Here is a 23,794-nt window from a genome sequence, read left to right as displayed (position 1 = left end):
CTCACTCCCTTTTTTAAATAAAGAGAAGTTGAGCAATTTATTTTGGCAGTTGGACAGAATGAAATCGAAGAGATAACAATAATGCTTTTATTTAATTTACACAGAGCCACTCCCTACATTAGTTACATCCACGCCTTCAATCGAAGTAAAAATTGTTTTACAGTACGTACATAAAATTATACCCAGTCTGTGTGTCATGACCAGATGCACTCAAAACTTGAATGAATCAAGTTGGATTATACTTATTAATCAAATCATTTGAAGTAATGATATTACACCTGATAACTTATAAATAACATAAATTTGAATAAGAGATACGATTAACATAGGGCACAAAATATACATAATACGAAAGGTAGCTGTTCGATTAGCCAAAATATACAGGAAATCGTGTAAAAATAAATTGTCACAACCAGAAATATACATAAAAAGTAAAATTGAATGCGTCAAGTGAACGAATTTAAACATAAAAGTGTTAATAAAAATGTAAAACATTATGTAAAGGCCACAATATTCCATTCATAATTTCCATATTGTACAAACCATATAAAATAAACATACACATCAACATCTGTATAATAATGGTGCTGGATAAAAATATATCCTATATTGGCATCTATCCTAGTTAAATGGAAAGTCTACTAGAGAAGTTTTGCAACCCACAGCTAGTTTTAAAATTTAATGTAGGTTAATGTCGCTCTGAATGAATGGTCCCTCATTTCCCCAGTCCAAACTCCTTGGCATCATCTTCAGTGATGTCACCATACTCCCAAATGTTCGAATGGTTCCTCTTGGCCACTTCCTGGGCCTCCTTGTACGCGCCAAGCTGCAACAAAAGTTGAAACAACCCCTACCTCACACTACCAACACATACCAATTTATTCTGCCGTCTCTCCTTTCTGTTCTCGACCAGGAGCAACCCCTCCGTGATCAAATTCTTGATAATATCCCCTTCTGCAGTATTATCAGTATGGAGCGAAGCGGCAGATGGGCCCCCTTGCACGCGATACTCGACGTTCAGCAGCAGTTTGCTGACCGCCGTGTCCTCTCGCAGATACTTGAGGGCCATCGCAGCGTATTCCTCGTCTTTGGGCAGGGTGACGTAAGGCAGGATGTATTCGGTGGCGTAGGGCTTCTCCCCTGCGTAGGCGGCGGGTAGACTGGCGAGGCGGGTGCTTGGAAGCGTTTCGCGGTTGCCGTAGTCGATGTAGTGAACGGAGGCCTTGCCCCCTTGCACCTTCTCGACCTTAACCCTGTACCACTCGTCGTCAACGGTGTATTTGGCAGCACAGATGTCGCCACGCTTTGGAGTGTAGGCGCCGGGAAGGGGCGGATTGGCTTGGAATTCTTGGCGAAGTTTGGCGTTCAACGCTTCGGCTTTGGGACCCTCGGAGATGGTTTGGACGAAGAACGAACCCTCGGGGGTGACTTCTGTCACCACCACTTCCTCGTAACTCACTTTTCGCTCAACGTTCTAGAATTCAGAAATATACAAATGGAAAGGTTTGCGTTTAATTTAACTTACGGGTTTCTCCTCTTCTGCGTGTGGTTCCTCTTTCTCCTCTTCGTAGTTCTTCCATATTCGTAAACGGTGTTGTTTGGCACTGTCTTCGGCTTCTTTGAGGAGGGCAGCATATTGTGATTTTTCTCCGGTGCGGTGCACGGAAGCGAAACCTTCTTTAACGAGAGCGACCGATAAGTTAACATTGTCAATCCAGAGCCAGCCAATGAAATTGCCGGCTTTGTCGTGAGTATCAACTTGAATCGAAACTTCTCTCTGAAGACACTTTTCCTTTGTAAATTGCAATGCTTCATCACCGAAAGGTTCGCCTTCGACGGCGGGCTGGGCATTGGTTGCTTGGCGGGAAGCGCGCGGACAATTTATACCTCCTATAAAAAACATTATTTCACATTTATTGCAAATAACACTGAAACAATGAATTGTATGTGACGTGAAATAGTGGAAAACCGTGCAGTTGACCACATTGGAGTTCACAATTTGCTCTGGCACCTCATTTTATCACACACAATTTGTACAAACATGTGCGTGGGGTTTTCTGAGGTGCCTCTCAAAACATAAATTAATTAGGTAATGCTTACCTAACAAAAAGGTACATAAACTGTTCGATTTCGGTATGAAAACTCTTAATCTGGTTCCACTGGCGACAAATTCAACAACGGCGTCGATTCTTTGTGCACGTTGGAAGGAAGACAATTCGAGTTTGGCTCTGGCAGCATCAATTTCAGTCACTCGGTGAATCGGAACGTCCTTCTTGTTATGAATCCCGATTCCTGATTTCATGGCTTTGCTTTCGGCAGCCAAAAGATCATCGTATTTGGAGCTACGTTGATCGTCATCAGGGCGGTATTTCACAACGGACGCGAGACCTTTTGCAACAAGTGCTTCGGCAACATTTCTGGATTAAATGAACAATATTATTTAAAATGTTGCAACAATTTTTCCAACTCACTTTCCACCAACTGTAACAGTAGCGCAAACTTTTTCAGGGTAACCGTCTCTGGCTTCTTGGATGTAGTCAATGACGACGTGGACTTTCTTACCGATGAGTTTCTTGCGTAAGTACTCTCTTGCTTCAAACATCCATGGAATATCGTACAGTGGACGGAATCCTTTAGGTCTCGGGGCAGTCTTGCCGTCTTCATCGGCAACACTAACAGAGAAAAACGAAACTAAATCACCTTGCAATAATAATACTTAGGACAAAAATACTCTCCAAAAAAAGGTTTTACTAATTAAAAAAAAATATATTTATTTATTTTTATTTATTGTTATAAGTGTTAACTATACATTTCGGAATGATATTAAATTCAAATCCTTTATTGATTGACCTAAAATTAAAACGATAACGTAATGACACTACGGAATACTCAAGTATAAAATTATAGGTGTCACAACCTTTGATGGAAATTAATCAATAAACAAATTATGAAGCAAAATATGGAGTGCAGCCAAAAATATACAAAGGACAGCCACTTTGTATCAGATAAGATTCATTTCAAGATATTTTGTAGTAAATTTTTGTAAAATCATCTGAAATAATAAAAAAGTCTTTTTTGAGTAATTAAGAAGTTATATGTTTAATTAAGAAACTAATTGTTTACAAAGAAACCCACTAATTTGATGTAATCAAGAAAAGCAATTAAAGTTTAATTTTGAAAACAATTCTTACTTTAATTTCGTTTTAAACAATTATTTGAGTATTTACAAGGGCTTTAGTGTGTAATAATTTGCGATTTTTAATGATCAATAATTTTCAACTGCGTCTTCTTCCGGAGAAACGAATAAAAAACAGGTTACAAATTTTATAAAATGCATAATCACTATATAAAAACAATGGTTAGAAGCTCCATCCCAAAAATAATTGTCCAGAATTTTAATCAAAAAACTGTTATTAAAATAACAAGTTTGTTTATTTAAGTTTTAACAGACACTGGAGTACTTAGGTATTTTGAACTTTATACGTTAAACAAGCTGTTAATTACGTAGAACAAATTTTTACACCTTTACACATTTTTATGTTTTTCTGGAAGAAAATATTTACATGGATATGAAACTGTTTTTCTTTGAGTTTTAACACAGATTTTAGTTTAAATAAAAAAGAGAAATACCTTAGGTAACAAACACTAAATCTAAAATCTAAAAAGAAATAAAGAATGTCTATTTAGGCAAAACTCAAAAATAAAAAGATATATTACCATAACATTCTAATTTTATTCGCAGTATTTAATTTGACTTTTCAATGATAAAGTTTGTTCACCTTGTTATGAAAATAAATAGATACAGAAACAATTTCGTTATCAATTTCAAAGGCATTCGTAAAATGGCAATAATGAGACTGATAAAGACAGGTTTTTGTCTTGGCTCTAAATATATTTCTGGAAATTAATTCTGCATAACTGTGATTACTGTTATAAAAGTCACGATTTATCAGTATCGATAGATTACTAATAAACAAGTACATGTAACTCACCGGCCTGGCTCTTTCGGTGGTCTTATACTCGACAAAAAGATCTTCTTATATTGGCCATTGTTCAACTTAACAGAGAGTGCATCTCCATTAATAACTTCAGCAACTGTAGCCGAAAACTCCTTTTCTTTGCCCGTAACCTGCGGTGCATTCGATTGCCAGTCTTTCCAAATCCGAAGCCGGGCCATTTTCGCTTTTTTCTCAGCAGCTCTCAAACCTTCAACCCCCGACTTCATAAACGCAATCGACCAATCAACGCAATGGGCGAAGCCCTCTTTCAACAGAGCTTCAGCAATGTTGCCTTTCGGATGGATAATAGTACCCACAAAATTATTATTATTGACCGATTCCAAAACAATATCAACTTCTCTTTGCAAGAGACGAATTTCAACGAAATAGCGAGCCTCTTCAGCATATGGAACCTTAATGCTGGGGTCGGGCTTACCATTAGCGTCCAGTTTAAAACCGGGACACTGGAATTTATTGTTAATTTTACGCAAAATTCCGTGAATAAATTTACCCTAATTCCCGAAATCATAAGCGTGACGTGGTAGAACTCAGGGAGGAGGAACGCACGGACAGTGGAGCCATCGCGGACGTGTTCAATGATGGCCTTCACGGGCTTGTACCCCAATTTATCGACGAAAGAGCGCATGTTCTCAACCGACCATTTGATGTCTCGGACGTGCTCTGAAGGGGGGCTGCTGCCCCATTTACCCTTACCGGCGGCCTTGGCGGCGTCCTCGAGCTCGGCCAGACGGGCCCCCTCAGGGCTCTGCCGGACGCCCTCGCGACGCACCGTCACAAGGCCCTCCGAGACCAACGACTCGGTGATGTTTTCGGCCGAGTTGAAGTCTTTGCCCAAATACACCGTGCCGTACTCCCGATTGGCATTCGGGGGCTTCTCTGAGGTGAAGAAAACCTCCTCTCCGATGAGCTTTTTGCGGAGGAACTCGCGAGCTTCCCAAGCCCATGGCTCGTCTTTCGTCGGTTCGGACCTAGAAAGAGGGCTTGGTTTGGGGGCATTTGAGTGGTTGGGACTTACTGGTCTCCGGCTCTGCGGGCCAACTTGGGGGCGACGATCCCCGAAAAATTGATTTGTTTCTCGGGGGGAGGTGCTCCGGTGGGGCCCCGGATTATTACAGAATCCCCAGAGAGGATCTGGAAGGCGAACAACACTCGGTTAGCGCACCACGCTCGAAATGTGCCAACTCATACAATCGATTTAGGTTAATTGAATCAAAGGTCTTGGATGGGATTATTTCGGGAAATTGCGGAAAACAGTTCGACTTTGTTTCGAGATTGGGGGTTGTGTGAACGCGAAACGACTTGAATAATACATAAATATCAAATGCCATATGTAATAATCATGCCAACCAAGCATCGCAAGTGTTATGGGGCTGTAGCTTCCAAAATACAGTTTTGAAACGAAAGGGGCTTTGTGCAAAACCTTCCTCAACCATTGATTTGTGTTTTAGTCAACTAAAAACCACTTACTTGTTTCACAATTCCACGTTTTGGCTGATTTTGTTGGGTAGTCATCGTGAACGGGCCATGCAACTTGTACTGAAAGGTGGATGAACGTCACTCAGTCACGTGACTCGGTGAAAGCGTCAAGGGGTGGGTTAAAAATTGATTCCCTTCTTTGGAACCACTTGAAAATTGTACAGTAATTTGGGACTCAACGTGACCGCAAACCTAACTGTAAGTACCACCCATTTATCATTTTATTTGGTACTTAAATCGTGACAAATTCAAACGTGGCAATTTTTTCATGAGCATGCAGCGCCACCTGCGCATCATTTTTTGTCAATTGTCAAAATCATAACCTTATAAAAATTTAAAAAACGTGGTTACAAAATAATAAAACGTTTATTTCTCTTATAATTTAATCATCTCCATCCTCTGCTTTCAACTGTTCAATCAGCCTCCGCCTCTCCTCTGCTTGTCTCATTTTTGTCAGTACCACACTTTCATAGTCTGAGGGCTTCACAAGGGAACTGGCGGCACCCTTACGTGCGGGGGGTGGGTTCACCCATTCGAGTTTTAAAGGATTGGACGGGAGCCCTACTTCCATCTCCACGGCCATTTCCTGTAAGTCACAACTGAATTTGCCTTTATTTTATGATGAAATACTCACTGCTGCATTTCTTGCCTCAAATTCAACAAGTGCAGTACCCATTCTTTTCTGAGACAATACTAAGGCGGTCACATTACCATACTGCAAATTTCGAATTAAACATTTTTTTAATTTTATTAAAAGCTATTACCTTTGACAAAAATCTGTGGAGGTTCTCATGACTGTACCCCCCATTTGTTGTATCGTCTTTAGCAACGTTCCACTTGATTTTGATTCTGTAATTTGCACCACTACACTTGTTAGCGTCAAGTTGAGCTTTTTGTTCTTCCAAAACTTCCTGTCTGATTCTCTCAAGCTCTTCTTCCACTTGTTTGGAACCTTCCTTGCGTAGCCTTTCAATTTCTTCTTTCAGTTTCTCATCTGCAGATTTCGTTTTATAATTGGCGGCTGCACGACGTTCACGAGCTTCCAAATCCTCTTTCAGTTTTCTTCTTTTACTATCAAGTTCCTTGTGTCTTATCGCAGCTTCTTTACGGCCTTTTAGGACAGCATCATATGCCTTTCTGGCAGTTGCGTCTATCAATACTTCAAGAATTCGGGACAGCTGGTGAAATTCTTTCGCTGCATTTGGATTATCCGGGTTTTTGTCAGGATGGCACTGAAGGGCCTTTTTCCTGTACGCTTTTTTGATCTACAATTTTAATAAAAAATCATTTTTAGTAAATACATAACTATCAAAGGCCTTTTTCTTACATCTGCGACTGTGCTGGTTGTTTCAATTTCCAGAATTTCATACAAATCTAAATCCTCGATTTTCGGGTCTTCCATTTTTGTTTGTGTAGACTTCAAACAATATTTATTAATAAAAAAAAATATAAATATTTTGCCTTCGTTTAGAAATCGAATTATTTTTTTAGGTTAACACTTGCGTAACCTAAAAACTTGATTGAATATTTCGCGGGAAATTTGAATTGTTTGTCTTGGTAAAGTTGCAATGGAAGAGCTTCAAGAATCTGAGCTTGGGAGCCAAGAGTATTGGGATAATCGCTACAAGGAAGAGATAGAGAACTTTCAAGACCATGGCGATCCTGGAGAAATTTGGTTTGGTGAAGACACAGTCGAGCGACTCATAAAATGGATCGAAAAAAATGAAACCGCAACTAAGGAATCAAAAATTCTTGACGTTGGTTGTGGGAACGGTATGTTTTTAATAGAACTGGCCACGGAAGGGTATACAAATTTATTCGGGGTTGATTACTCAAAAGATGCCATAACTTTAGCAAAATCAATAGCCCAAAAGCAGGGATTTGAAATACAATATTCCGAATGTGATATTTTGGAACATCTGGACGGTCAGTTCGACATTATCCATGATAAAGGAACATATGACGCGATCAGTTTGAATGCAAATATTAAAGAATTTAGAGGAAAGTATTTAGAAAATGTTCACAAGGCTTTAGACCCGAACGGGTTTTTTATTATCACGACATGTAATTGGACGAAGGATGAATTAAATGAGCACTTTAGAAATCATTTTGTTTGTGTCGATAATATTCCAACGCCTCAATTTCAGTTCGGGGGGAAAACAGGAAATACAGTTACGTCTTTGGTTTATCGAAAAATATAGACCGGTTTCGTAATGCAAGTTTATTATTATTTTTGTGGAACAATTATATTTTGTGTAAAAACATGAAGTGATGTTTAAAGACACTAAAATGTGATTTTTTTCTACAACTTGTCTGTTTCACACAAGCCAATTTAGATATAAGTAATTGAAATAAATTATTTGTACGCTAGTAATTATGATTGTAGTGACATCTAAACTGTACTGAATAAATAAAATTAAGTATCAACTAATTTCAAAATAATTTTACGCAGCCATAATGTCCAAATACTTTCTACAACCTATTGGAAGTGGGGTTCACAACCCGGTAAAATCGACTTGTCTAAAAAATATCTTACGTTTTTGCGAGAGAAACACACGGATGAACCTTAAACAACGCTAAAATTTGACGTGCTTCATAAGACTATTCAAAGTTAAAACGCTATGAAAGCGATTTTTCATAAGCTGGATCGAGGATAAACATATTAAAATCACTTTAACACATGCATTAAAGGCAACTATTCGTAATACATCAAAATTGTACGATAATGGAAAATAGTAACTATTTTAATACCTAGTAAGGAATCTAAAGTTCTATACACGTTGGATCACTCAGTTTTTATTAATTTCGCTCATGACGTGATTCAATTTATCAGAGAGACTTTGCGCGTTGGAATTTGACGCAAGTTTCGCCAGTGCTTCCCCAACGTTGTTCGACTTGAGGTGACTTGAAACAGCCCTTGAGTTGATCAACTGCTCAAGCAGCGTTACTAAATTCTCAATCGTTTGCTTATCCATCTTATCACTATATTTATTGACAACAAAACTGAGATTTTTACCAATCTCGGCATCAATCAGTTGCTCAAACAAAACTCCGTCCTCATTCGCGTGATCACCGTTTACCCCATTGGAACTGTCGTTTTCGTGCGACACCCCGCAGCCTATACACAGCAAATTCAAGGCGTAAAAGGACTCGTTTTGCATGACCGCGTGATTGGAGGACATCATCTCTACCAGACATTTCACACTATCTCTGACCTGTAGTAAGGCATGAAAGGGCTTAAAGGAGTGACAGTGTTTTATTAACCATGATAGTAACCGAGGAATCTCGCCACGGACCCCCAAATGGTCCGAGTTATAGCACCAGTAGATTAACTTCTCTAAAAATTCCTTACGCGAAATTAAATCCAACGCTGCTTTTTCTAAACACAACAATTATTAAACGAGACAGGTGATGGACAATTAATTACCTTGGCCATCAATGACCATTCTGAAAGTCCCCAGCAGTTTGAAAATGACCAAATACTGCTCCAAATTGATCATGGGGTAAATCACCTCGATCAAGCCCTCTTCCAAAACGATGCGTTTGTTTTGTTGAGGTATCACCAGGTTTTTAAGGGTGCTTAGTAAGGCATGCTGCACTTTGATATCACTTTCACGCGTGTTGTATTTGGCCAATAAAGCTGAAATAACGTCACTACAAATCACTGTTTTTTTGTTTAATCAGTACCTATGAGTTTTTTCGAAATGCCTTTCTGGACCATTTGAATACAGTGGGTGTCTTTCCTGGCAAAATTTCCAATTGCCAAAACACCTGTACTTAGTAAATCTGGATCATCTGAATCAAGCCAAGTGACCATATTTTCGTACACCTTCCCTTGGCCGTTGTTGTATAACAAATTCATACAATCATCTGAAAAATAAACTAAATAAGGGGGCCACAAATTTGGTAATTTACCTCCAGTTAAGATAATTACAATTATATCACAAGCCATTTTCATAACGGATCGGCTTTCTTCATCATTGACTTGGCTTCGGTACTTCTCAACTAGTTCAAAAACCAGCTCACAGATGCCTTTTTTCGCCAGAATTGTTTTAATGTCCTCTGAAAACCCACTTATTTTGTGAAACTTGGGCGCTTTTGTTACCTTTCTCTGACTGTCCATGCAATATTTCTAAACACAAAACGGAAATTTCGGGTGTTGTGGAAAGCTTGAAAATGTCTATAATCGTACAGCAAAGGCTTTCCGTGAAGGGAATATTCTGGTCATCAATGTAGTCAATCACATGGTTTAGAATCGTCAAAAGGAACGCAAAAAGCATCTGATTTTCATTGAACGACTTCAAGTATTTATTTAACAGTTTTTCGATCACATCAACGATGTTGAATTTGAGGGCAGCTTTTTGTAGATCATCGTTCGACATCAACAAATTGACGAGAAACCCGCTAACTTTCAAGGTGAGTAAATTATTTTTCCTGTTGTTGTCTTTCGCGAGGATTGATATGACGGTGGCCAGCCCCTGTTTGTCGATAATTCTCCGCGCGTCGTCATTTTCGTAGCAAATATTGCCCAGTGCTCTTATTGCGCCGATCACCAAAGACTCCTCGGGCTTATCTAATAAATTCAAAAGGTACTCGATGACTTCCTTGTCAGTAAAAAACTTTCGGTTGCGTTCCTGCTTTGATAATTCCGCCGCTACTTCCACAAAGGCTTGTGTTATTTTCTCGTTATTTAATGTAATAAGACGTTTCAAAATATTATTGTTTTGTAGTTCGATGTCTTCGCCCTGAGCCACAATGCGCCTCAACTTCTCGATTATGTCCTTCTCGTTATTTGCTTCTAATGCAGATGTTAAATCGGTTAAAATAGTGCTCATTTCGCACTCGAATTTTGAAAACAGATCAAAACAATTCGACAATTTTGGACAACATAACCACAAAATCAGTTCGAAAATTTGTGAATGCGCATGCGCACTAATCAACAAATTGACCTAAACAAATTACAAAAAAAATGGGAGGAAAGGGGTTAAATAAAAAACTGCTGGATTTCCAGTATATATTTACATTGCTTTATTTAAAGTAAACTGTTGACATAGGACAGGCACGTGACAATATTTCGTTTGAAATAATTTAAGACCCAGAATTGTAATTGCTATCAATGGATTCTCAATACTGATAATCAGTATACAACAATTATTACTACTAATTAGCTGAAAATTATTTTAATAAGCTTCTCCCTCCTCATATTCGTCGTCATACTGACGACTGCCGTTTGTATTGTCTGGTTCGTATTTTTGTTCATCCTCGTCTTCATATTTGACTCGAGTCTGATCATAAGCTTCTGCAGGGTATTGCGGGTATTCTGGATAATCTAAAGGAGAAATATTTCATGTAACAAATCACACAAACATATCTTAAACAAAAATTTGAATTGTGGTGTTCTGTGTGAGGTGCATACTACTATGCAGCCTAAACTTAAAGACTGCTAGTCCTGTAACCTCGTATTTTTTTAGCACAGCAATTTGTTCTAGACCATTACACGACAAATGAAAAATGATAATGGAAAACAGTCTAGAGATGAGATGAAAGCAAACTGCGATGCAAATGAACTTGAATGTTGAGTTACATTACCATCAATGGGTTCTTCTTTGATTCGGACTTCCCCTCCATCATCAGTTTTGATGTATTCAAGTCTTTCACCGCGTTCTCGCTCACGTCTTTCTCGCCGCTCACGTTTGCGTTCGCGGTCTTTGTCCCTGGATTTTGAACGTCTGCGTTTGCGGTCTCTTTCCCGGTCACGTTCCCTGTAATAAATATGTATGTTTTCCTTCCTTTCGTACAAAATAAAACAAACCTATCTCCCCTGTCCTTCTCACGTGACCGCCGGTCAAAGGTTTCCTCAAATTCTTCCCTAACGCGCTCCTTGCTGCGTCTTCTTTTCTCTCGTCTTGGCGAACGTGAGCGACTTCTTCTTCTTCGTTCCCTTGACCTAGAGCGTCTTCTTTCGTACGCCACCCCACGTTCCCTTTCCCTATCGCGCTCCCTTTCACGTTCCCTACCACCACCCCTCTCTTCGCGTTCGCGCTCTAACCTGTACCTTTCCCTCTCCCTCTCGTTGTCCTCGCGACCTGAATGTTTGATATTTACCTCTGGACCTCCTCTTCGGGTCCCGCCAAGACCACCACCTAACGAAAATTATAACCAAATGCAATACACGTTCGAATCAAATAGTTCATGAACTGATTTTTCGCAAATAAGGGTGTTTAATGAAACAAATTTTTCTTTTATTTTCTTCAATATTATTAAATTAATCATTATTTGTTTTAGGATTATTGTTATTTGTGCTAAGTACAAGGGGGTTTCCGTCAATAAAGTATTATTATTCTTAACTTTATTTCACATGAGTAACAAACTTACCTAAACGCCGAGGTAACCAACCCTTGACGGTACGGGCTCTCTCCACATCAACTAAAACCCGTCTTCCGTCAATTTTCTTTCCGTCAGCATGTTTGTATGCAGCTGAAAAAATCCAACTCATAACAAACAAAAATTGTGAATCTGTGATAAAACCCCACATGCATGGTTTCTCTCTTTGGACTATTTACATGTGGGATTTTGCTCCGAGTGGATTTTCGCCGAAAAATCCACATAAGTAATAAAAAACCGAGTGTTAACCGCGTAAAGTTTTTTGGTCGTACCGATTTTCGAATTTCCAATTACGGTAATTACAAAAAATAGGTATAAATGAAATATACCTACCCAACTACTTACGTAATAAAACATCATAATGAAAAAGTCGTATTTGATTATTATAAGCAATCCGAACAGCTGAGAGGACTCCTCTTTTTACCTGGTGCGCAATTACTTACTGAGCGCATACCCATTTTAATTAATAACATCTCTAATTGAACAACAATAATTTTGAAAGAGAAAAATTCAAAGTCTAACTGAAAAATTTTCCATTTTGCTTTAATTTATCTGATTTGAAACTCAAAACCCCGACAAACAACTCAAAGATATTTGTATGCAGGGTTCTTACCACACATACAAACCTATATAGCCAGCAAAAAGCGGAAGTATGGGGCAAACGGCACTAGTTGCCTGCAGCTCGGACTGTGTAAAAAATAGAAAAATATTAATTTCATTCAACTCAAGCAAATATCTTGTCAATGGTTGCTGGCTACATAACCTAACACAAATTTCAATTCACCACTTTTCTCTTTGATTTTTCTAATATTAGCTAAACAAATTTTGACTTCAAGTGGTCGAATTGAACGTAGTTTTTGATGGAAAAACTTCTCCTACTCACAGTGCATATCTCTTTCATGTTCATATTCTATGAAAGCATACCCCCTTGGTTTCCCATTGACGCTATTGTGAATCAAGACAATCTGCAAAAATCGCATTAAAAAGGGCACAAACTCCGAACAAAAATCAACCTTCTTGATCGGACCATACACTTCGAATTCTCTTCTCAACTTCGACTCCGACGTGTCATAATTCTGCAATGAAACGAAACATTTAGCTTGATATCAATTATTATAGAATAACATGTAACCCCTTACTGTAGTCATAAAGCAATCAAAACAATATGACAAATTTCAAAGGGTGGGACAATCTGCCTGAGTCTACATACACGCAAGTCTACGAGTCAACGAGCGTGTGAACAACACAGGCTTTATTCAACCCAACAAGAAACTTACAATTCTAGCTACAAAAAGCGTTTTGAAGGGGTCCACTGTGATATTCGGGGCCGAATTGGGGTCCCAGACTGCGATCTCTTGCTCCAATTTATACGCAACTTGTTCCGCTCGTTCCCTTCGTCGTCTCTCAATGCGCTCCTCCCTTGTTTCCACCCTGGTCGGTGGTGGAGTGTCTTTGGGGTCCTGTAACCTTTATTTACAACCAAGCCTCGTCCAGACGCCCGGCTCACCTCGAACTCCTTGAGGAACGCCCCAACGCCCAGATACCCCCTCGATTTCTTCTCATGGGGTAGCTTTGCTACCGGAGGCAGGTACGGAATGGGGTCGCGTGGTGCGAATAAAGCGAGCAAGTTCGGTGGCAGAAACTGTGTCATTGTGGTTCAAAACGTCACACTTACAAGAGTTAGATCATTATTTAAAACACAAAATTTATTATTAATTGAACACACCAAACCACCTCCAACAATCAATACACAAGATGGCTGCTGCGGGGAGTGAGGGAGGAAAATGGATGCGCGTCAGGTCCATTGCCAACATGTGACGAATGTCCCTAGAAATGATGTAATTTACAAATTCGTGTGAGGTCATTGTAAATAAACAATTTCTCGAAAATGAATCTCAAACAAATGTTGAAAAACTCGGGGAAAATTGCCTTTGGTGGAGTTGGGTTTATTTCATCGTTTTACACAATGGTCGAGTTGATGTATTTTTTATCTGACCCGAATTATAACAGAAAAGTGATCTCATCCCAGGGTAAAAGGTTTTCATTTATAACAACATCGTATAAACGATGATTTTCTTCCCAGATTCGTGGCTATCGGCATCGTGGAGTTTGTTTATAAACATGGCCTTGTTATCGTTATTTATTCTGCAGCATTCATTACTGGCAGTGCCTAGTATAAAGGAAACCGTCCGGAAATATGGGTTGCAAGATTTATACAGAAGTTTTTACGTTATAGCCACTATGGTGGCTTTGCAGGTAGAATGACTGCACTCCCAAAGACAGTAACTGCACTTTTGGCAAACTTTTAGATTTTTATCAAGAACTGGCACGATATTCCTGAGTTAACACTTTGGAAGTTTAACATGAATTCCAGACCTTTCTGGATGCTATACACATCAATTCATGTAACCGCTTGGTTGATTATTTACATTGGAAATATTTGTATGGACATAACTGAACTTATAGGCATAAAACAAGCAAGTGTACAGTTTACTTGTATGATCTAATTTAATATTTGTTCATTTTTAGATCTACTACAGTATTATAAACTGGCCCGACCCTAATTTAAGAAAATCTTATCAGTTACAACGTCTCAATTCTCACATGAGACATCCCAGTTTTTTGGCATTTGTCTTAATATTTTGGTCTGTGCCTGTTATGAGGTATTATTTGCATTTACGCAAATATTTAATAGACTCATTTCTTTATTTCCAGTCTTGACCGCCTTTTACTTGCATCGATATTGACTTTGTATATGTTTATTTCATGGAATACTGATGAAAACGATTATGCATACCAATATTATCAGTACGTAAGAAAATTTCACGAACTGGAAAACTTGCACAGTTAAAATACAACCCAGGAGACTGCTTATCATTACAAAATATTTATTTTTACTTCTTTTATGTACCTAACTGATAAAAACTTTAATTTTTTAAGCTAATATACTAACTATTATATTGATTTTGACTTAATTTATTGTTTATCCAACTGTGCCACTGGATATTAAAACCACACAACTTATTTTTTTAGTGTTCTTCTTATTTTCCTTTAATTATAAAAACCATTTTCTATTTTGCGAGATTTCTGTAAAACGGAACGTCACGTTGTCACTTCCGCGCATCTTAAACTACGTTTTAAGGTTATGCTGGTTGTCAAATTTTCGGCATTTGAGAAACACGTGTGTTTTGTGTTGGATTTAAATATCACTGGAATTATTTATTTGAAACGATGTCGGACCAAGAAATGGACGTAGTTGATGACAACGAGTCGGAAAACGAAGAAGCAATGCAGGAGGAAAATGAAGGGAACACAGAAAAGCCATCTGAAGTGTACCTTCCCACCAAACCACTAGAAGAGGGTGAAGAATTGGTGTGTGACCAGTCCGCCTATGTTATGTTACATCAGGCACAAACAGGTGCCCCGTGTCTTAGTTTCGACATCATAAAAGACAGTCTGGGGGAAAGTAGAGACACTTACCCGCTAACTGCATACATTGTGGCTGGTACTCAAGCCCCACAAACTCACGTTAACAATGTGATAGTAATGAAATTATCAAACCTTCACAAAACAAATAAAGGCGAAGATGACGATGATGATGACGATGAGGAGTCAGACGATGACGAGGTATCAAAAAATCCCAAAATGGCAGGGGCCCTTATTAAACATCAAGGTTGTGTTAACCGAATAAGAGTAAGTTTTTAAACAGCCACAAACCTCAAATTATTGCGCTTTTCACAGAGCACGGTCATAAATAACAAAATAATCGCAGCCTCTTGGAGTGAGCTTGGAAGAGTGAATTTATGGGATCTCTCCCAGCAGTTAGAGGCGGTCGATAACGACCAGTTGTTATCACGATATAATAAGGAAAATAAAGCTAATTCGGTCAAACCGTTGTTCACGTTTACGGGCCACCAGCAGGAAGGTTTTGCAATGGATTGGTGCTCCACAAATGTCGGAGTTTTGGCAACAGGGGACTGCAAAAGAGATATCCACATTTGGAAGCCAGCAAGTGGGGCCTCCTGGCAAGTCGACCAGCGGCCTCTAGTTGGACACACTAATTCCGTTGAGGACTTGCAATGGTCACCGAATGAGAGAAGTGTTATTGCTTCATGCTCAGTTGATAAAAGTATCAGAATTTGGGACACAAGGGCACAGCCGAGCAAGGCGTGCATGCTGACAGCTGAAAATGCACACGAGAGTGATGTTAATGTTATAAGTTGGAATAAAAACGAACCCTTTATTGTCAGTGGTATGTTTAAAGACAATTTTTAGAATTTTAATTTTAGAAAAAAAAATTCTGTTTTATTTTAGGTGGAGACGATGGATTTTTACACATTTGGGATTTGCGGAGGTTTCAACAAAAAACACCAGTCGCCACATTTAAGCATCACACAGAGCCAGTGACTACCGTTGAATGGCATCCAACTGATTCAGCTGTGTTTATCTCAGGGGGAAGTGATAATCAAGTGGCATTATGGGATTTGTCTGTGGAAAAGGATGATGAGAGTGGTAGTGAAGAAGTTGATGTAATTATTGTCTTAGTGGTTAAAAGCTATACTAACGGTTATTTTATTAGGGAATTCCGCCCCAACTTTTGTTCATCCATCAAGGACAAAATAATATAAAGGAATTGCACTGGCATCCACAACTGCCAGGAGTGATAATCAGTACGGCGGAGAGTGGTTTTAATATATTCAGAACTATCAGCGTTTAAAATATTTTAATAAATTGAAACAAATGATGCATTCGTGGGCCATGTGGACAATTTAATGAAAATAATCAAGTCTAAAATGATTTGTGAAATCATCTACGTTTCTTCTTGTATCAAGTCTAAATTAATTAAATGACGCATTGTTGGTCGTCCGTGTGGACAATTCTAATTAAGGAAATAATTAGTTCCTTTTTAATAAAAACCAGAAACTCACCCAAGGTTGTTCTATTTCGCCCATATGGTTAACTAGCCTCCTCATATCGCTCTTTGATAAAGGTTTTCCAATCATGACGGACTTGCGACAAGCCCTAGTTGCAAACATTGCCCGAATTCTAGATGGCCTACACATTGTGTGATTCGAATCCTAAAAAATATCAATCCATAATATTGGCCACTGGAAATTTTTTACGTACTTGTAACATAAAGAGCATCTCCTCAATGTCCTGCTTACCAAATACCATACTCTTGCTTAGTGGTATTGAAGTTAGAGACACTTTTTGAGTACACGGGGCTAAAATATTATTTATTATCAAAACAGATTAAAAAATGGTCACTAACCCGACTCGTCGATTTTGAACGTGAAGCCGTTTTTATTGAAAATGTCCTCATTTTCGATGAGCAGACTTTCGTTTCCTGCCGTTAACTGGAGAGGCTTTGGACTAGAAATTAGGATAAGTATCGAGAAGTTGGTAGAAATAAATACAATACTTGACAAGGACTTGGTTTTCCATGACTGTACTAGCTTGCAGTTGTTCGAAATTATATTTTTCGTCGGTTGCGTGTTGGTCAATGATAAATAAATCGTTTTTTAATTTAGTGATAATAAAACCTAAATTAAACTGACCGATTACGTCCATGTTAGCAAAGTCTTCCTTAGAGATGTGTTTTCGCAACTCTTCTTCTGCAGATTTATTTGAGTCTGGATTGATTTTCGAACGAAAACGCACTTTGATATCATTGTCTTTTGTGACTTTTTGTTCTATTGATTTTCTAATGTCTTCTAAGGAAACATCTAAATTTACTGTTTTTCGAGACTCACGACTTTTCAGTGGCGCATCTTGTAATAATTTATCCTCGGCTACACTTTTTTCGAACTTTGATTCGTTTTTTGTTGGCTCTTCTCCAGAATCTTTCTTTTCTTTCTTTTCTTCTATTCTATTATCTAGCTGTGAAGGTGATTTCGTAATTTTAATTTCATTTGTTTTTTCGATTTCTTCTTTATCTTCACATTCATTGATGGTTTTAGGAATTGTGACGATATTTTCCGCTTCCTTGGTAGTACTGCTACATACTGTCTTTATTTCTTCAATAATATCTTCTTCACAAAGGGTATTAAGGGATTTCTCCTCTGATTTATTTGTACCACAATCATCTTTAGCAATAATTTGTGAAGTTGTTTTAATAAAAGTATTGGTACATACTGTCTTTGTTTCTTCAATATCCTCTTCTTCACAAAGGGCATTAAATGATTTCTCTTCTCGTTTATCTCTAGCAATAATTTCTGAAGCTATTTTAATAAAAGTATCCAGCTGGGAATTATTATCAACTTTTCTTTTTTCTTTCAAGCTAGAACTATGATTGGGACTTGCCAACAAGTCTTTATCGTTTTCGGTTTTAGACCTTTTTTTGAATCTCTCCAAAGTGCTACCTTTTTTAAGTTCACTCTCAGTGACACTTCTTTTTAAACCTCTCGGTGAACAATCACTGTCTTTAAAAAAATCTTTGATTGTCGTGTTTTGTGTAAGGTCCAAATTTTGCATTTTATACGTGGAAGGAAACATTTTAAAAGCTTCAATCAAAGAGGCTTTAATTGTGCTTAACAAAACTTTTTCTTTTTCTAAAAATACTTGTCGCTTATCTGGAGTTACATTTACATCAACTAAAGACGACTTGCTTGTGATATTTAGGTAAACGAACGGATACTGATTGTTATTGTATTGTTTATAAATTTCATTTACTAATCTTGCGACTTTGGAGGGATCACAGGGCCGTGAGTTTATGTAAAAAAACTGTCTATCATTGGTACTGCGTCCACTACCATGCATGACACTTGATATAAAGAACTCAAAAGTAAAAGGCAAGGGATCTCCTTCAGTTAGTTTGATTCCATATTCAGCCAATATCGTCTCGTCAGGTCTAACCATTTCAACCTCAATTAAAGAAGGGAGTTGTTTAGGCCCAAAAACGTTAGTTATGTTGTCTTTGACCATGTTTAAGCCCTCTGTGGCCACTACCGTGTTCTTGCTACCTTTACTCGTAGTATTTGTACACGAAAACTTAATCCCTTTTGATACCAAACAGTAAGCATATAGTAGCTGGCACATTTTATTAAATTCTCGTTTCAAGTTTTTAGTGAATTCTCGGCGCCTCACTGGCAGTGTTGAAAACAGATTTTCCAAAGTGACTGTTGTGCCACTTTCCCGCGCACTTACCGTCTCACTGATAATTTTGCCACTCCTATCGTAGGTAATTTTAGTCGCGTTTTCCGCACTTGTGTGTTTTGTTACAATGCTAAGATCAGACAAAGCGCATAAACTGCTAAGGGCCTCGCCCCTAAACCCCAAAGTTGAGAGGTTTTCCAGATCATCAAACTGTTTTATCTTTGAAGTGTAGTGTTTCAGAGCTGGAGAAAACAATCACGTCTTTGCAATATTCGAAATTTACTTACTGAGAGCTTGAAAGTTCTCTTTTAGAACTCCACTCCCGTTGTCTGAAACTTCAATGATTTCAGAGCCGTATTCTTTAAGCTGAATGTCGATGATTGTGGCCCCCGCGTCAATGGCGTTCTCGACCAGTTCTTTCACAGCGATTGCTAAACTTAAGACTACCTAAAATTATGGGATTAAACGTGGGATTTGATCGATTTTCGCACCAACTTGACCAGAACATATTCGGTGAACTGTATCGCGATTTATTGGTTGTATCACTTGGTCCTCACAATTCATCGTGATTTAAATGTAGTCAAAATTAGACGTAAACATAACCTCCTGTAATTGCCCGCTTTTATTTGAAGGGTCGATAAAGCAGCAACCTTTTTAGAATTTGGACAGCTGACGTCTGGATGGCCCCATTTTAAAAATTTTGTGTATTTATAGAATTCATCTTTTGTGAGACAGTAGGTACATTTGCTCGTGTATTTATATATTTATATTATGTAATTTAAGTCTCTTATGAACCCCAATGAAAAATCGCAGTGATGGCAAAGCTCCGGTCAAAAAGCCTGGCTCGAGAAGGGCCCCACGTGCAGAAAGTCAAGATGAAACATCTCTCGGGTCTGCAGCGATAAGGCACAGTGGCTACATCTCGACTTTTATCCTTTTAATATCAACTTTATTAATTTATGATTTAATTGTGTCGACAAGTGAGAATGTAGACTTTGAAGCCCTTAAAGCTGATCTTAGGACGAGTGTTTATAACCAAAGCGACTCAGTTCGTGTGATAACGGAACGTTTGGACCAGATCCAGAAGCAAGATCATGCCGTGGATGTGATTTGTTTTATTGGAAGTACAGGTGTTGGTAAAACTTTCACTGCCAACATTCTCAAAAAACATTTTAGCCCATTTACATACGAATTAAGGACCCCTTTACGCAACGAAGAGATATTTAGTACAATCAAACGCAATTATTTCAAACACAATTTGTTAATAATCGATGACTTAACATTAGAGGATGTAGATAACTTAGTTTTGTTTGTAAAAAGTGTCCCACAAGATGTGCGTGTTCTTGTGGTCTGTATTTTTAATATTCAAGAGACTGATAGTTTGTTAAATCATAGGATTAGTTACGATCACGTTGATAAAATAGTGGACAAATTGAATTTAGCCGAGATTTCTTACACAGCGGCTAAATTTCATGAGTTTACTGAAGACCAAGTCAGAGGTTGGGTGTTAAAACAGTTAGAAATAAAGGGAGTTGACAAACAGTTTCACTCCAAAATCGTCCAAACTGTGGTGGGCAACCAAAATGTTAGGTACAACGGTTTAAAGGGTTTAAATTCAAAGATATTGTTAGAACTGTGATAATGTGCCTTGCCCCATTTTAGTGTTTTTGTCCATTTTGAAATAAACTATGCGAAATTTTAATTTTTTATTCAATAAAATATAATTTTTGCCTTCAAATAATAAGCCTATTTAATCTACTTCTAATTTTCGGAAATTTCCTGTAATCCCACAGAGAGAATCGCCTTCAGACCCACAATTAACTACTCCACCCCTTTTTAGAGCTGAAACGGCCCCTTCTTTCGCCTTAGCACTGAATAAGCTTTCTTCCACTTCCATCAAATCGTGGGACATTAAAATTGGGTGCGATTTTTCGAGTTCTTTTTTCCAAAGTTCTGGAAACAAAGTTGTAAAACAAATCGTAAAATTTCTATTCGTTACCTATCATTTGGGCCATTGGCATTTCACCTCCATATTCTTTCGGTAAAACGTCTCGTTCTAAATAACCGGACTCAAGGGCCTCCTCAAGATTTGTGTAAAGTCTGACACGTTTTTTAATTTTTTCGGAAATTAAGGACATGCCAAAATCGAGGGCGAATTTCATTGAAGGGTGGGCATTTATACAGTGGACTTCCTTGTGTCTCATGGGCAATGTTTTCTGCAAAAAATGTTATTGTAATGATTGGGATTAACTTCAAGTGAGTGCATATTAGCAACATAAGCAGTCGTGGCCGAGCGGTTAAGGCGTCTGACTAGAAATCAGATTCCCTCTGGGAGCGTAGGTTCGAATCCTACCGACTGCGCGTGATAAAACACTTTTTTTTTCATTTTGAATTAATTAGCAATACCTCTCCGTTTTTTACAATGCGCACTGCTTCTTTAATGGTAAATAAAGTAAGGTACGAGAATCCAACACCCTGTCCATCAGCAAAATGTACGAAGCCTCTGATTTGATTCTCTTCGTCTTCCATTAGAGTTTCGTAAACTATCCCATGTATTCTGCACATATCACCTTGTGTGAACTGCTCCAGATCAAACACACCTTTGATAATAATTGTTTAATGTTTATGGAAAATAATAAATAAATAATAAAAACCTGGTCGTGCAATGATAACCCTTCTGCCCTTGCTGTCCCTTTTAGGGCAGGCAAAAAGGTATCCACGGTTGGTAAGATCTTCCATCATAGGTATGGTAATGTCTAGACAATTGAACGCTACTCCGAAAGTCTGTCTCAAGAGCACGTAGCGTTCCAAAGCTTCTTGTGCCAAAGTAACACTGAATTTTTTAAATCGGAGGAAACGTAACAAAAAGCGCGCGTCTGAAACTGCAAGTTCACAAAGCTTTCCTGTTGTGTATCATGTTTATACCTAATCTGCAGTTTTTGATCCGAGGATTCTGCTTGATCCAGTCTCGCATGGAGGCCAGCGCGGTTTGGCGGCTGTGCTTGTCCTCACGCAGCTCCTCCTTTGCTATGGTCTGCAGTTCCTCAGAGAGTGTGCAAATATATTCGTCGGGTTCTGTTACCCATTTGCGGTCCGACATTTTTTTTTTATTTTTATTCAAATAATTAATTTTGAACCATAAAGAGATTGTCCCTGTTTTATAATTGTTTTATTCGATTACGGAAATGTCATCTGAAATGAATAGATCTATTGATTCGGTTGCCGTAAGTGAAAGTAAGTTTATAAAACTTTGGTACAATACCGTTTGGATATTAATCCTTTTTGTAGTTAATAAATAATGTGTAATTTATTATATTTTTTGTTGGTAACATTTTAAGCCTTCTTTTTAATATCTGAATCCTAGACTATAAACACTTTTAAAACACGTTTCCCATAGTATTTTGACTATTTTAAAACATGCTTCCATTGACTGTCTATTAGTCAACAACGCTGTTGGGTGATAAGTAGAAAAACGGCAAAAAAGGTTTGCTCTTTTCTTGGCAATGGTTTAAGAAATGTAAAAAATGCTCGAACAAAGTAGGTACGACCTAAGAGCTTTATGTCTATTAGTAGTTTGTTGTATGCGAATGTTTTCTTCTTACTGAAATTTACTAAAGCATAATTCCTTTGAATATTTTTAATTAATAAAAAATAATAACATCTCACTTTATTAATAAATTCTAGTTTCAACTTCATTACATTGATTTAAAAATTAAAAATTATGTAATTGCAACTGAGAAAACTGTAATTATTGTAACAAGAGATTAATCAATAATTAATTATATTTTATTGCACTTTCCCCACAATAGGAAAATGAACAAAAAATCTAGCTAGATTAATAGAATTCGGAATTGAGAGTAATGTGACAAAATCGACAATTTACCAATTTAGACAGGTATTCAAAAAAAAGTGAAGTTCTAGTCTAATTATTCAACATTAATGATTAACGAAAATTCATTATATATCATTGGTAATGAGTAATTATAATGTACTTACCTCTTTTTGAAAAATTTGAGACAAGTTGTTTGTTACATATTTTATTATTAAAATAAAATACAATTATCAGTTTGACAAACATTTAAAAAATCAGTCACAACACACTTACCCAAACCAGTGTGGCACTTTTCAAGCGGACACACGTGCTAAAGGCACACTGAACGTAATTTTGCACACAATGTTAATTTAAGTCGATATCTGACTGAAGTCCCCACTGCGAAACATGTTACATTATTTTCCTCTTCTGCAGCCACTTGCTATGCAGCATCTGACTTTCTTTCTTTTAGAGAAACATCCACTTCTTCCCTAATCACACATTGCAGCAATACGCACTCTAATCTTTAAATTTCTTTAAACGCCTGTGGTAATACTGCGATTTTTACCATCAATCGCGCAAATAAACCCAGAAAAATCGAACATTACATAAATTGTCTTCAATGACCAGGAAGTAATGTGGTATTGCACAAGCAAGACACTAAACCGTTCCTAATGCATCAAAAGTGCAATTACGGTGTAATAAGATTTTAGTCCGATTTAGACGAAATGTGTCTCAAAGTTAGAGCAACTTGTTCTACAGTCAAGATTGACCGCTTTTTGCACTTCCTGAGGCTGTAAAACATGTGCCACTAACCCACCAATGTTACACAAACCATATTACATCACCTTTCTTCGGCATTATTACTCATTGACAGAATAAGTGAAAGTATTGTTATGTAATAGAGAGCCTCCAGTACACGGACGGTGTAACACTTTACGTTTCTGGTAGATGAAGTAATTTCAATCAAATTGGCTAATTTATTTGATAAAAATTCAGTTATTTAATT

General features: G+C 37.8%; 9 protein-coding genes and 3 non-coding genes across 14 annotated transcripts; 5 read left to right on the top strand and 7 right to left on the bottom strand.

Annotated features, from left to right (window-relative positions):
- Positions 1-73: 73 nt before the first annotated feature.
- Positions 74-5,629, bottom strand: Tudor-SN (Tudor staphylococcal nuclease). The gene is made up of 9 exons (XM_969786.4): positions 5,487-5,629; positions 5,035-5,150; positions 4,510-4,987; positions 3,993-4,462; positions 2,472-2,672; positions 2,101-2,417; positions 1,526-1,890; positions 875-1,474; positions 74-826 (listed from the first exon to the last, which is right to left on the bottom strand). The coding sequence occupies exons 1-9, from the start codon at positions 5,529-5,531 to the stop codon at positions 716-718; spliced, it is 2,703 nt and encodes a 900-aa protein (XP_974879.1). The 5' UTR covers positions 5,532-5,629; the 3' UTR covers positions 74-715.
- Positions 1,996-2,082, bottom strand: Mir3844 (microRNA mir-3844). Its single transcript, NR_038674.1, has one exon. It is a non-coding gene; the product is annotated as a microRNA mir-3844 (primary transcript).
- Positions 5,555-7,926, top strand: LOC663774 (uncharacterized protein). Of its 2 annotated transcripts, none has more exons than XM_008192745.3 (2): positions 5,555-5,693; positions 6,987-7,926. In XM_008192745.3, exon 2 carries the CDS (start codon positions 7,064-7,066, stop codon positions 7,694-7,696), a length of 633 nt encoding a protein of 210 aa, XP_008190967.1. In that variant the 5' UTR covers positions 5,555-5,693; positions 6,987-7,063; the 3' UTR covers positions 7,697-7,926. The 2 variants fall into 2 exon arrangements, with proteins under 2 accessions (XP_008190967.1, XP_974902.1); XM_969809.4 differs by having other exon boundaries at positions 5,556-5,693; positions 7,059-7,926.
- On the bottom strand, positions 5,843-6,990 carry LOC663763 (uncharacterized protein). The gene is made up of 4 exons (XM_969798.4): positions 6,823-6,990; positions 6,260-6,760; positions 6,130-6,210; positions 5,843-6,081 (listed from the first exon to the last, which is right to left on the bottom strand). The coding sequence occupies exons 1-4, from the start codon at positions 6,895-6,897 to the stop codon at positions 5,878-5,880; spliced, it is 861 nt and encodes a 286-aa protein (XP_974891.1). The 5' UTR covers positions 6,898-6,990; the 3' UTR covers positions 5,843-5,877.
- vimar (visceral mesodermal armadillo-repeats) lies at positions 7,700-10,423 on the bottom strand. Its single transcript, XM_969819.4, has 5 exons — positions 9,601-10,423; positions 9,411-9,557; positions 9,183-9,365; positions 8,923-9,135; positions 7,700-8,874 (listed from the first exon to the last, which is right to left on the bottom strand). Exons 1-5 carry the CDS (start codon positions 10,328-10,330, stop codon positions 8,285-8,287), a joined length of 1,863 nt encoding a protein of 620 aa, XP_974912.1. The 5' UTR covers positions 10,331-10,423; the 3' UTR covers positions 7,700-8,284.
- A 72-nt stretch (positions 10,424-10,495) lies between these two features.
- snRNP-U1-70K (small ribonucleoprotein particle U1 subunit 70K) lies at positions 10,496-13,530 on the bottom strand. Its single transcript, XM_962210.5, has 8 exons — positions 13,387-13,530; positions 13,157-13,339; positions 12,893-12,955; positions 12,763-12,844; positions 11,871-11,972; positions 11,308-11,638; positions 11,085-11,257; positions 10,496-10,824 (listed from the first exon to the last, which is right to left on the bottom strand). Exons 1-8 carry the CDS (start codon positions 13,528-13,530, stop codon positions 10,676-10,678), a joined length of 1,227 nt encoding a protein of 408 aa, XP_967303.1. The 3' UTR covers positions 10,496-10,675.
- Positions 13,531-13,589: 59 nt separating this feature from the next.
- Pms2 lies at positions 13,590-19,599 on the bottom strand. 2 transcript variants are annotated; one of them, XM_015977834.2, is made up of 7 exons: positions 19,470-19,599; positions 19,262-19,421; positions 17,302-19,216; positions 17,152-17,252; positions 17,007-17,104; positions 16,808-16,957; positions 13,590-13,706 (listed from the first exon to the last, which is right to left on the bottom strand). In XM_015977834.2, the coding sequence occupies exons 1-7, from the start codon at positions 19,536-19,538 to the stop codon at positions 13,623-13,625; spliced, it is 2,577 nt and encodes an 858-aa protein (XP_015833320.1). In that variant the 5' UTR covers positions 19,539-19,599; the 3' UTR covers positions 13,590-13,622. The 2 variants fall into 2 exon arrangements, with proteins under 2 accessions (XP_015833320.1, XP_008190970.1); XM_008192748.3 differs by lacking the exon at positions 13,590-13,706 and adding an exon at positions 16,588-16,758.
- LOC103312339 (uncharacterized protein) lies at positions 13,756-14,843 on the top strand. Its single transcript, XM_008192747.3, has 5 exons — positions 13,756-13,909; positions 13,963-14,135; positions 14,189-14,356; positions 14,409-14,542; positions 14,595-14,843. Exons 1-5 carry the CDS (start codon positions 13,768-13,770, stop codon positions 14,728-14,730), a joined length of 753 nt encoding a protein of 250 aa, XP_008190969.1. The 5' UTR covers positions 13,756-13,767; the 3' UTR covers positions 14,731-14,843.
- On the top strand, positions 14,985-16,806 carry l(2)09851 (lethal (2) 09851). Its single transcript, XM_969831.5, has 4 exons — positions 14,985-15,572; positions 15,621-16,131; positions 16,194-16,408; positions 16,459-16,806. Exons 1-4 carry the CDS (start codon positions 15,111-15,113, stop codon positions 16,594-16,596), a joined length of 1,326 nt encoding a protein of 441 aa, XP_974924.1. The 5' UTR covers positions 14,985-15,110; the 3' UTR covers positions 16,597-16,806.
- Positions 19,574-20,676, top strand: LOC103312340 (hypothetical protein). The gene is made up of 2 exons (XR_010335701.1): positions 19,574-19,708; positions 19,758-20,676. It is a non-coding gene; the product is annotated as a hypothetical protein (transcript).
- LOC663829 (alpha-tocopherol transfer protein-like) lies at positions 20,668-23,790 on the bottom strand. The gene is made up of 6 exons (XM_015977835.2): positions 23,080-23,790; positions 21,900-22,166; positions 21,629-21,850; positions 21,381-21,574; positions 20,974-21,190; positions 20,668-20,927 (listed from the first exon to the last, which is right to left on the bottom strand). Exons 2-6 carry the CDS (start codon positions 22,072-22,074, stop codon positions 20,725-20,727), a joined length of 1,011 nt encoding a protein of 336 aa, XP_015833321.1. The 5' UTR covers positions 22,075-22,166; positions 23,080-23,790; the 3' UTR covers positions 20,668-20,724.
- TRNAS-AGA (transfer RNA serine (anticodon AGA)) lies at positions 21,254-21,335 on the top strand. The gene has a single exon. It is a non-coding gene; the product is annotated as a tRNA-Ser (tRNA).
- Positions 23,791-23,794: the final 4 nt, after the last annotated feature.

Source organism: Tribolium castaneum, chromosome 1 (genome assembly GCF_031307605.1).
Source record: "Tribolium castaneum strain GA2 chromosome 1, icTriCast1.1, whole genome shotgun sequence".
Classification (NCBI taxonomy): Eukaryota; Metazoa; Arthropoda; class Insecta; order Coleoptera; family Tenebrionidae; genus Tribolium; species Tribolium castaneum.
This window is presented reverse-complemented; position numbering and strand designations above follow the sequence as displayed.